The sequence below is a fragment of the Desmodus rotundus genome, chromosome 10, assembly GCF_022682495.2.
Source record: "Desmodus rotundus isolate HL8 chromosome 10, HLdesRot8A.1, whole genome shotgun sequence".
NCBI classification, from domain to species: domain Eukaryota; kingdom Metazoa; phylum Chordata; class Mammalia; order Chiroptera; family Phyllostomidae; genus Desmodus; species Desmodus rotundus.
Genome location: NC_071396.1, coordinates 76,768,796 through 76,781,217, shown reverse-complemented (window position 1 = coordinate 76,781,217; position 12,422 = coordinate 76,768,796). Strand labels below are relative to the sequence as shown.

The 12,422-nt window shown below is 42.6% G+C and overlaps 1 protein-coding gene across 1 annotated transcript in view; it reads right to left on the bottom strand.

Annotated features, from left to right (window-relative positions):
- Nucleotides 1-12,422, bottom strand: part of LAMA3 (laminin subunit alpha 3) — a 240,097-nt gene that overhangs the window by 112,777 nt on the left and 114,898 nt on the right. Inside the window, exons 19-23 of the mRNA XM_053912463.2 lie at nucleotides 11,613-11,769; nucleotides 9,309-9,441; nucleotides 6,459-6,601; nucleotides 4,247-4,344; nucleotides 3,624-3,777 (exon numbers count right to left, since the gene is read on the bottom strand). Of these exons, the coding sequence (XP_053768438.1) occupies nucleotides 3,624-3,777; nucleotides 4,247-4,344; nucleotides 6,459-6,601; nucleotides 9,309-9,441; nucleotides 11,613-11,769 (685 nt within the window). The remainder of the gene's footprint in view (nucleotides 1-3,623; nucleotides 3,778-4,246; nucleotides 4,345-6,458; nucleotides 6,602-9,308; nucleotides 9,442-11,612; nucleotides 11,770-12,422) is intronic.

Here is a 12,422-nt window from a genome sequence, read left to right as displayed (position 1 = left end):
CAGGTATGTGAGGTCTCCAAAAAAGTGTACCTCCTACATGCACTTTCTCAGGAAACCACTGGAGGATATCTACCAAAATGAGAAAGCACATTTAGAGAGAGAGCAAGCTCCGAGGTTCAGGAGAAAGAGGATCCAACACAATGAGATGAAAAGAGTGTCTGGGATGGTGGTGTGGTGGTGAGAACCTCCAGGGAATGGCTGGGCCTTGCTACATCCGGAGACTCCAACCTGAGTAAAGAAGAGCAATGAAGGACTCCAGGAGAGGTGTCTCCTAGGAGAATCGGAGGAGAGAAAAAGGGAAGGAAGGGAAGGAAGGGAAGGAAGGAAAGGAAGGAGGAAGGAAGGGAGGATATGTGATGTATTTGAATTGAGATGAAATGGATGCTCTATCTGAAGGTCTGGCGGGAGGGTGAAAGTACAATTTCTAGACAACAACAGAAAGTTGGACAGGAGTTTACAATGGGTAGCTAAGCATTTAAAGTTGTGTCAAGTACAAAAAGAAACCAGGATTACTGATTGACTTTAGACTTTATTGGAAAAATTTATACTGTATTTTGCCATGTATAATGTGTACTTTTTTGCCAAAACTTTTAGGGAAAAATAAGGACATACATTATATATAAATATAATAATTATATACATACATAGTATATACATAGTATATGTACATGATACATGCATACTAATGTATAATAATGGATATGATAATCCTGTGTATAATGCGCTCAGAAATGTGGGTGTGCATTATACACGGCAAAATATGGTACTTAAAGAAGAAATGTCACAATTAACCACCAAAAGATCAGAAAACAATGTAGACCTACCACAATCAGGGAGACAGAGTAAAATGTATCACTCAAACAAATAAAAAAAAGTTTTTCTAAAAAAGAGGGTAAGTAAAAAGCTAGTAAACAGAATAAAGAAGATGGCAAAAATAAGTCCAAGTACGTCAGCAGTCACCACAAATATACATGGATTAAAGCCACATTGTAAAACAGAAATGATCAGATTAAATTATAAAAAATCTAGTTATATATTTCAAGAGTCAGAGGTGTACAACAGGTGTGGTCTGATTGAAAAGATGAACTATCCAGTTCTCTTTGTCAGAGAGAATGAAGAAGGGAGGCGCGGGTGGCAGTGAACGCCAGAACTAGGAGGTCACAGCGAAATCGTACCAGAGCAGCCTTCCTGCTGAGCGTGTGAGACAAAGGGCTGTCCACAGGGAAAGGAGGCCACTCGTAGCAGGCGAGGTGAACAGACAGTCACACGGAGAGAAGGGCAGGCCTCTGTCAGAAGCAGGGAGCTCTGCCCCTCACAGGTTTCTGGGAGACCTGAAGCCATTCGGTGCCTGACCTTGGAGTCCTCCCAGTCCTCTCTGTCTCTTAGAAAACCAGCAAATATAAGGGAAGAGCGATCTCACCCAGTCTTGTTGGCTGTGGCCTCTTCCCCCACGCTCTGGGGCTGATCATGTGTTATTCCTGCCTCCCCACTCCCTACTCTCTTTGTCTTTTTGTAAACAGAAAATGGAAATTAAAACGTTGTTTCACAAACATACACACAAAAGAAAACCAACAAAAAACCCCAGAACCCTTCCCATGAACTAGATTTGGTGGGTTGCTTTTCTTTTGAACCCAGAGTCCTGACAAGAAGACATTAATAGCAATATGGCTAACAGTTCCTGAGCAGTCACTGTGTGCTGGGCACCCCAACAAGAGCCCCTCGGAGATGACCTGATTTAATAGTACCTATAAGGTAGCTACTACTCTTATCTGCATTTTGTATGATAGTAAATTCAGGCCCAGGGAGGTTTCACAACTAGTTACTGGTGTCTCAACCACCCAAACGAAGGGAGAATGACTCTACATTGTTCCAGGTGGCTTATCATGGCCAAAAGTTAGACATTATAATGAACCAGATTTTGGCTTAATATGAAAAAGGACTTTGTAATAATTGTGGTTTATTTAAAAATGACATAGGATACCTCTAGGAAAGCTGAGTTCTCCATCTATGTAAGTATTTCAACAGAGCTAAATGAATAGCTCACACAGATAATGTAAAAAGGATTCCTTTACAGGTAGGGGAATCAGATGATTTCTAAGACCTTTTCGAACACCATCGGTCTCTGAATTTTAGCACAATGATTCATTACAGTGTATCCAATAGAACTTTCTGTGATGGCAAAAATATTCTATAATCTGTCTGTCCAATAGGGTGGCCACTACATACATGATTACTGAGCACTTGAAATGTGACCAATGCAACTAAGGCATTAAATGTTTAGCTTTGTTTAAATTTCATTGATTCGAATGTATATAGCCACACAGGGCTAGTGACCACTGTATTAGACAGCACAAGTCTGTAAGCATTTGGATCAAACCGTAAAAAGGACTGTTAAATAAAACTGGACAGCTCAGGGCTTAGTTTTATGCGTCATACAAATACCATATCTCAGTGCTGTGGCTCTGGGCTAAGTCAGAGGCAAGGACACTTCCTCATGAATCATCAGCATCACTTCCTGGGGGTAAGTCCTTCTCAACTGTACCTCCTGCTGCCGGGGAAACACACACACACTTATGAATGCATGCACACATATATGTATGTATGTAGATATATGTGTGGGTGTATACTCACAGCATGGGTAGGGAAGGATACAGTGGACTAGTTTAATATGAGAATAGAGTGGAAGATCATTTCATTATTTCTTTGTGCATATCTATATTGCTTTACTTTTACAAGTATTAACTATTTTTGTAAAATAAAAATTCTAATGACATAAAATAAAATGAGGACGGAACTTAAGAATATCCTTAAAATCCTACAACTGCTACCTTGAAAGTGTTAGGAATGCAGTTTTCAAAACGGTACACATCTAAATGTTCAGGGAGAATTAACATCACATATAGTTTCATTCCACAGATTTAACCCCCAAATGGACGTTTTCGGAAGGCGCAGAGCAGGGAATGCGGTGGAAAGCAAGGAATGAAAGTACAATGAAGGTCTGGTGCGGGGACTTCACTTTGAGGCGTTGCACTGCGTTGTGTGTTCTTACTGTTACTGTTGATAAACAGTTCTTCTAACTCAAACCCGGAGTTAGCGTAGTCTTAAGTTGTTGTGAGGCTCCTGAAATAAGAGTGATGCCAAGACCTGCGGTAACCTGTCCTCCCAGCCATGAGGGAGGTGCCTTGGGCCGCAGCAGTTCCGGGTTCTGAGCTCAGGGAATTCAGCTGTTACAAATTGCTAGCCTAAGGGGTTGGACAGTCGGAGAGCACTGTGTCCTTTTAGGGAAAGCCGTAGTTTCTGGAGGCCTTTTAGAGAGATCTTGCCCTGAATCAGGTAGGACAGGATGCCTCACTAAAAGTCCAGGGCACCAAAAGGGAAGGATTCTGTGGTCACCCATGTTGCTGCCATGTTTAGAAAGTGCTCCAAGACACATTACAATGGCTCGGTGTGATATACCACCCAGCCCCAGCCCGAATCAGAGAACTCCGTACATCTTTAACTAATACGTCTGAGAAATCCTTCCAGGTCCCCCTGAGTTTGAGAAGCAATCGAAGCCGAGGATTTTCAGCAGACACAGATGAGGAGGTAGCAATCGCTTTGACAGTAAACAAAAGGCTGCCCACCTCTCTCCCACTGAGGTCCACCATGACCGGGTGTGCGGGGGTGGGCTGCCTCACTGCCAAGGGTCTCGGCTCCCCGTCAAGCAGGAAGTGTCTGGCCTCACAAGCCAGGGCACAGGGGAATCGGGTCACTGGCAAATGCTGGTAAAGCAAGCAACTTCAACAACAACAAAACACAACAGTTACAACTGAGAACAAAACATAGAGCTTCAAAGTGCATCCCCAATGACCCTTATCCAGTCTGCTCATTCGTCATTCTTCCAACAGACTCTTACTGGGTGCCCGCTACAGGGATTGGGAGCAAGTTTCCACCCACACGAGGGATGGAAGAAGCAAAGCTCCTCCCCTCGCCGGAAGCATGGCCTTGAGGATATTACTTGGGCATGCATCAGCGTTTCCACATGCTAGAGGGTGCGAGTCACTCTCAAGCACCAGCCGCTGTGTGCAAAGTGCTTTGTGATTCTTGGTGAGAGATGGTTGACTGCTACAGAGAAAAAAAAAAATCACAATCAAATAATTATCCAAGCATCCTGCTGCAGTTGTGACCATAAGACCTATGGCAAACCCTCGCACCAAAGTCTCCCGAGTCAGAGGATCCCCATGATACACTCGCTGCCCATACTCACTTCTCGTGGGGAGGTCCCGCATGGGCACACGGCTCTCTGACAGGCAGCTGCAGCGCAGAGGCCTCATAGTAGTCTCTGGGAAGCAGCACCAGGTAGTCCTAGCAAATAAAAGCCCAAAGGACAATTACTCACTTTGATGGTAGCCCTATTTTAGAAATAAAATAGCCAAACATACTAGCTAATTTAACACCTAGGTGAAGCCCACCAGTTAAACTCTCCACATCAGCTGCTTGTTTGGCTCCAGACTCAGCAGAACACCCATAGTCACTCACACAGGCACTGTGAGCATGGGAGATGAGTGCCTCAGGGTGAACCTGCTAATTTTCAAATCTCAGGGGAAATTTTACTGTCTCTTCTGGAGTGTTTTTCATTCAAAAATAAACAAAGGTGATCACTGTCCACTGATAAGACGTTCCTTTGAAATACTGGTGCCTTCATCACCACAGAACAGTGAGTGGCATTTTCCGTACTACGGCTTTGTATTCCCACACCAGAGCAGTGCTCGCCGGGCTTGCTGGGAAAGGTGGTGTTGTGTGATCCTGGTGAATCATAGACTAAAACTGGCCTACTGCCTGTCATAGGATATGAGAGGAAGAACATGTTCCACTGAGTGTGCCAAGCAAAGCCCACAACATAAATTCAGCTAGCAGCTCTTCAGGACAGAGAGCAGCCAGGTTTCTGAGTGGCGGATGGTTTGACAGCTTTGCAGCAATCCTGACATCATTGCCAATTTGCAGAGGGCAGGAGGGAGGGAACCTGCACAACTGTGGAGAGACTCATACATAGGACATGAAACTTTTTCTCTCTTCAGAGCCCTTAATTTGTCTAGAATGGAGAAGAGGAGAAATGTATGGGAAGGAGAAAACAGCAGATGGTGATTCAGGGGGCTCAGTGGTCCAGCTCAGTGGTCTTACTACCTGAATGGGTTTTATTTTAATAATTGCTATTGTTCTATTAGTAAGTTTCCTTAGGTGGGAGCATATCTCCTCTTCATTTTATAGTTCTATAGATCCTAGAACAGTGAAAGTTGATAATAGGCACTCGATAAAATATTTTTAGAGAAAATAGGGTCATAATATGGAAGGATACATATGAATTACTGCATAATTGCACTGATTAAATGTCATGAAAATCTTCCATGCCTAGGCATTAACTTTTATGGTGATTTTCATCTTTCCATTAGTCCAACTTTATGTACCCATTATTGGCCTCAATGAGTTTCCTCTTCCTCATTTCCAGCATCTGTGAAATGCTCTTAAACTTTTTTAAAGCAACAAAGCTTTCTACCAAGAAGATGCAAAACAGACAGGGCAGAAGGGACAGTGAAACCTCCACGTTACCTGTGTGGGAACCTGGATTTGGAAAGCACCCACAAGGATAAGCAGGACCCCTCTGCTATGGAAAAGCAACTGGGGCCAGCTTGCAGTTAAGGGGCTTGCCTGAGCTTTGTGAACATTGCCAATCAAAGGGGGTTGCACCAAAAGGAAAAGTTTTACGCTTTCCCCTTTTAGTGCATGAAACCAAGTATTGCCAAAGTATTTATTTTGAAAAGACCCTACTGTAGTGAAAGCAGGCATCAAAGAGCAGTATCTCAGCAGTTTTCCTCCCTTCGGCTCCACGTGGCTCTCTGTCTATTCTATCAACGTTCAAGGACACAGGCCTTCACTTGATGCAGACTTCCTTGACCATGGCAATCTGCTTGGTGAGACTCTTGCCTGCACTTAAGGTAGAAGGCAGGAAGGACGGCACGGAGAAGCACGGCCTCCTCCAGTTTTTTTCTTCTCTTTCCACCAGCAAGAAGTTCACTGATTTTAGGATCTTTTTTCCTCTGGCTTCTTCTGATTTGTTCTGCACAATTCTCAGAGAGGCTGATTTTTTTAGATGCCCTTCTGATTCATGATGAAAAATCCCAAAGAAACTTTTGAAAGGCTGGGACATATGCTCATTAAGGTTTTGCATTTATTTTGATACTTCAAGTCATTTTGAGGTATAATTTTGTATGTTTTCTGTCTGTGAGAAGCTGGCTGAAAGACTACAGAATTCTAAGTTGGTTCCTATGTTATGATGTCATATGAGGGCAAATGTCACCATAGATTCCTGTGTCTAAAAGGGAACCAGCTATAGATTTTGATATCTAATAGGTTCTGTGGTTCACTGCGGAAGGGCCCATCTTGGGGGGAGGGGAGAATCTCCACTTCGAACTATCACTTACCAGGAGGACTCCCTCTGCCTTAATACAAGCAACCCAGGTCCCTGGTTCAAGAGAAAATGAATCTGCAAAACCGTGTCCAGGGATGGTGACAAAGGCTGGATCCTTACTTGGCGGGAAGATAATCTCTTTGCTTTGAGCAACACCTATCAGAAATAAAAAGGATTGTTTAGGGCGTTTTTCTATTAGTCGGTGTTATGATTTTAGATAATCAGTTTTGAACATTCAGTTTACATCTGAAAGGTACAGAATAGTTTACTGATCATAAGTACAGATCTTATTTTTTAACTGTATCAATGCATATGCACAAAGTAGACTGGAAAGGTCGATAAGATGTTAGCAGGGGCTATGTATGCTGGGATTGTAAGCCACTTTTTAACTTGTTAAATGATTAAGTATACTACTACAAACAAACTACTTAGAAAAGTTCTCGGCCCATTTTTTAATTGTCAAAAGAAATATAACTACAATTCACAAGGAAAAATAAAACAGATAAACACAATAAACAACATCACAAGCAGTCAAGTGAATGAAAATGAAAATAGGGACAACATATAACTTTTGCCTGTCAAGGAAGAGAGTTCTTCAGTGGTGACAGGCCACAGCGAGCACGCAGCCAGCGGTGTGGCAACAGTCCGGTAGAAGGGGAAGTGCTGCCACTATTCTTGAAACCATTTTAACAATTTCAAAGCTCTTAAAAACTTTCTTACCAATCTGCCCAATGATTCCACTTCTGAAATCTATCCTGTGGAAGTGTTTTAAAAAGTAGATAGAAACTTATGGGTGAAGATTGTCATCACAGCATGACAGTAAATAGAAAAAGAAGTGGAAACATGCTCAGTATCTAACAGTGGAGGGAAGAAAGTAACAAGGTATAACTGTAAGGTGAGATAATACGGGGCCACTCAGTGATGTGGGGGAAGTTTATGAAGCAGGATAAAAAGCTGGAGATCAAGTATGATTTCAACTAAGTTTAAAAAACAGGCAGTAGGGGAAAAAAACCTGGTAGGAAATGTACCAAATATCACAGATGGTTTCCTTGATGGCGGGCAGGGGGGAGGTGACAAGGATGGTATTTGCTTCTGTAGTCTCTAAGTATTCAATATATTACATTTGATATTAAATTATTTTTCCTTTTTGTTTATATGTAATTAAAATTTTTAATTTCTATTGGAGAACATGCTTTTATTTTGAAATTTAAAAAAAGGATCCAAAATGTTTCCTTCTGCATTAAACAAATAAAGGACCAGCTCTGGCCGAGCAGCTCATTTGGTTAGAGCGTCATCCAGATACACCAAGGTTGTGGGTTCAATCCCCAGTCAGGGCACACACAAGAATCAACCAATGAATGCATAGATAAGTGAAACAACAAATCAATGTTTCTCTTTGTCTCTCTTTCTCTCTCTTCCTTCCTCTCTCTCTAAAAATCAATAAACTAAAAACAAAAAACAAATAAACCTTCTGTAGAAGGTTCAGAAACAAACAAAACTGTTGCATCTGAGTCCAATGAGACTTTTTCTTCAGGAGAAATGCTTATTCCAAGCCCTTGTATTCACTCTCCTGTTCTACAAACAGGTCCACTATGTATCAGGCCTGGAACTAGGTTCTAGAAATGACGCAGTGAACACAGCTAGCATTGCCTTTGCATCTCCACAGGGGGACAGGGGAGGCGAAGAGCTGCAGACCAGAAACGGGAGAATACGGTACAGTGTGGACAGTGGTATCTGGGAGAAGGGACAGGCTGCCATAGGAATGCATACCTGGGGCTCCTGACTCAGACATGAGGGCTCAGGAATGGTGTTCCAGGAGAAAACAAACCAAAATATATTCCAGCTGTCCAAGTTAACAGAGGGCCAATTGCTGATGCAACTGTCATGTCAGAAACAGTGGGGTCTATGAAAAAGAGGCTTGGATCTGAAGACCGAGACTTATCTACTAAGTCCAGCCGTGTGCTTAGGCAATTTACCCTCCACACCTCTCAGCCCTGTGTCCTCTTCAGCCCTCTTCAGTTCACAAGCCCTTAATCAGTGGGGAAACGGTAGTCAAATCCTCTGTAAATGATAGAGCAAGCCTGCTAGGTCCCCCTGTTGGTTACTAGTGAATCAACCTCTAGCCTCAGGAGCTTGGCTGACACAATTTGGAAGCATCATTTCTTCTCTCAACGCTGCATCTGCTGTGGATGCTAAACACAGATACTTAGACTTCTATTCTGAATTAGATTTCCATTGGCCCATTTGGTGTCTGTTTGGCCCATTCTGCTTCCTGGAATCTTTTTCCAGGATGGGCAGAAGCCCTAGCCCCTCTCAGAACCAACTGCCAGGCCTCCTCTCGGACCGTGGTGAGACCGGCCCTCAGACTGCACTTCCCCTCAGCCCTCGGCATCCTCGGCCCTGAATGAGGTCAGCGTGCTCCTCTCTGGAGCTCTCATGGGCTTCATCTTAAAATTCCCATCCTCACCCATTTCTCCTTGAACCAACCTCAGTGTGCCTGAAATAATGGGAGAATCCAGGCCAGGACGCCAAGGTCTCACAAACGACACCACAAAGGTGACACCCACTTTACCACAAATGAGTTATAAATGAGCTTTGCACAGTGGCGACATCTAATCCATGGAGTCCAGCCAAGGTTATTATACTGATTTTAAAATAATGATAAATTTCAGAGCAAAATGTGAACAAGCAGAACGTTTAGGAATTGAAAAGGTAGCACAGGACAGGGCACCTAGAGCACTCTTCTAGTCAGACCACGGGCCAGGCGAAACGTTTGCTCGGGAGGTGACTTTGAGAAAACTGGAGAAAATGTCTCACCAGTTAATTATTTCTTAATGAAAAAGAGGCCTGAAAATCTACCTACCTGTCTTAGCCCAGGATGGGTAAATAGTTAGGTGGCCAGCTACCGCTTCAGTCCCAGGGTTAACATATCTCAGAATAACACGAAACAAAGAGAGACTTGACTTCCCCACATTCATCGTGATCCTTACTTCATTCTGAAAAATACCAAAAGCCATAAAGTACAGAAAAGACAACCTGTTAAAAGAAATGCTAGCCAAACAGTGCCTTCATTCAAGTTTCACCACTGGGCTTACCGTGTACACACAGACGAATACACACACATCCATACCCACTCAACAAGCACCGGGTAACCAACTCTGTGGAAGATGGAACCAAGCAGGCCTAACAGTAAATTTAAATCCCTTACAATTACAATTGCAGTGAAAATGCACTCCCTCAGCAACTGAGATCCTCTTTTGACCTTTTTGGAATCGGGCAGACAGAGCAGAATATAGATGGACTAGCTAGATGGAAAGCCACCACCAGCGGCTGGGAGGAAGAAAAAGGTGGAAGAGAAAGAAAGGGACATGTACAACTTAACACCACCACCTCCGCGGAGAGACCACTCCAGGCTACACTTCACATACAAAAATTCTAAGTGGTCACAGAAATCGTTGGCTAAGGAAAGGATATAGACCCCAAACACATTAGTGAGGAAATCTGAATGCACCTAAAACATGCTTACTAAGTCACCTGAAATTTATCTCAATCCCCATCCGAGAAGAATAGGGGCTTCTTAGACTGGTGTGTGGGGGGCAGCCTGTCGCCCACCAGCCCTGGTGCTTCCACAAAGGTCGGCAAGAGCTGCTGAGCCCATAATGTTGAAGGAAAGAGTAGACTATTTTAAGTCTGAAGCACAGACTACATGTTCAAATCCAGCTGTGGTCCAAGGAAAGGTCACGAAACTTGGAAATTTCCAAGTTGGTGGTTCTTTTGGTTTCTCCTCTGGCTCCTTTGGTTAAAATGCAGGGGATGCTGTTGAACAAGATATCGGTGACATGAAAGACAGAATGGGTAGCATCCCTTGTCCTGGGAGCCAGAGCTGCAGCCAACCCACACTGAGGACCTCTAACTGGCTCTCTCAATTTGACTAATTTCATCTTTAAATAGTAGTTCCAAGTAAGAAAATAAAAATGCAGAAATGAATTAGGAACAGTGTAAAGTTAGTGGTGATTTGAGGAACACCACCAAGGTCCTCTGACTAAAATTACTTAGAGAATTCATCGTTAGAAAGTCACTCTTTCGTGCTAACCCACTCACTACTCTTTCGAACTCTAGACACCTGTGAGAAGGTGCTGTACATACTAGGTTCTCAGTCACTCGCATCCTGTTATGGCTCGGTGGAATCCACTGCTTTTTTCCTGAATGGTGATGTTAGAGCAGGGAACTGAAGAACCTGAATTGCTGTATCTGGGACGGAGCAAACAGTGAGGGGTCTTAGGATCCTCGGGACTGCTGGGAAAGGCATCTGGACGGGGAGTTCTGACCAGGCAAGGGCAGTGTTAGAATCAGTGGGGCTGATGGTCCCAGTTTCTCTAAGGGCAAGTGAGAAATAGCAAGTACGGCCGTGGGTCTGCAAGGACATTGGGTTGCCGTGGTCATTAGTTTGCCTCTTTTATTCTGAATTTCTCCACTGAGAAACAGCTTAAGAGACCAGCCTCAAAGAGACATTCTGAGAACAAAAATACTTCATGACTATATGGGCATTTTTCATGATAAATATTAAGTTCTAAAAGTAAAGTGTAAACTCCTTAATTACTCCAATACGAAGCCAAGAGAGATGCATACAGCAGAGAAGAACAAAGGAAAGGAGAAATGTATGAAGGAAAAATTAAGTAACACTGACTAAAACTCCTCATTTATCTTAGTTTCTATTTATATGTAGTAATTCAGTTTTAAAAAGTAAAAATAAAAATTATTGGCCAAAAATTAGCAACAGAAGCTTTATTGGAATTATTTAAGTCAACTTATTTTTATTTTCCACAAATGGTTTAAAGAAAAAAATGTCTCTTGTGCTAAAATATAGCCTAATCTCATTTGGGAAATTTCTGTAAAAAGAATCCAGAGATAAGCACAATTTTTTTAATCCCCTCATTTTCCTATTTGGTAACCAAATTAAAGTCACAAGAAACTGTGAAATTGATATATATGTTTATCGGTTAGAATCCACCCTTACCCCAAACCCCAATTATAGTTTTTTTTTTCCAGGAGAAAAATAATCCTGGAATCAGTGTGGGGACAGACACCCTTTGGGAGACCCACTGGGAGCGCCGTGGGTACAGGCGCGGGCTGCCCGGCCACGAGCTCTTTCCTCCTGTCCACCAACCTGCAGGGAGGTCATCTGGGCGTATCCCCTCCAGCTAAACTCTGGAAACTCCAGGGGATCGTAGCCAAATCGAAGCTCTCTTCCGTTAGGTATAGTGCCCTCTTCAACCTCATACTTCATATGATGCAAATCCGGAAAATAGTGGTTGTCTTCAGGTCTTTCATAAACAAAAAGTAAACATGGGTACAGCAAGTTGGGTCCGTTGATAACCTGAATATCCTTCTATCCCAAAAGCTACTGCTAAAAGAACTCCCACCAAACTGACAGAGTGCATGACATAAGGAAAATGATAGAGGCCCACAGCTTTTCCTCTAAACTATTGCTTTCACTTATGTGAACGTTCACATAAAGCACAGGCAACACCTATTCATTCCAAGCAGTAAAATGAGGTAGCACAACACCTGGTGGTAGCATCCTTCAAAACATTCTCAACTCGGCATCTCTCAATCGCCAACAACTTAGCAAAGTCAAAATAGCTTATTTACTCTACATTCATTCATTCACTTACATAGTCATGTTCCCTCACTACACAAACATTACTGTCTATGTGTCAGGAAGTGTTGCTAAGCACTACAGATACAATAGTGAACACGCCATAAAATATTTTATATGCTAAGTTCACAGATTAGATTCGCTTATATTTACATATGATCTTGATCACTGGAATGACTTTACTATGCTTTGTTTTCTCTTAAATTATATGCCTATAAATGGATTCTTTTCAAGAGTTCAATAATGGCAATCACAGAGAAGGATCAAAAATACTCCAACACTTGTGTGACATTTTTAAATTCAAACTAATTACTTGAA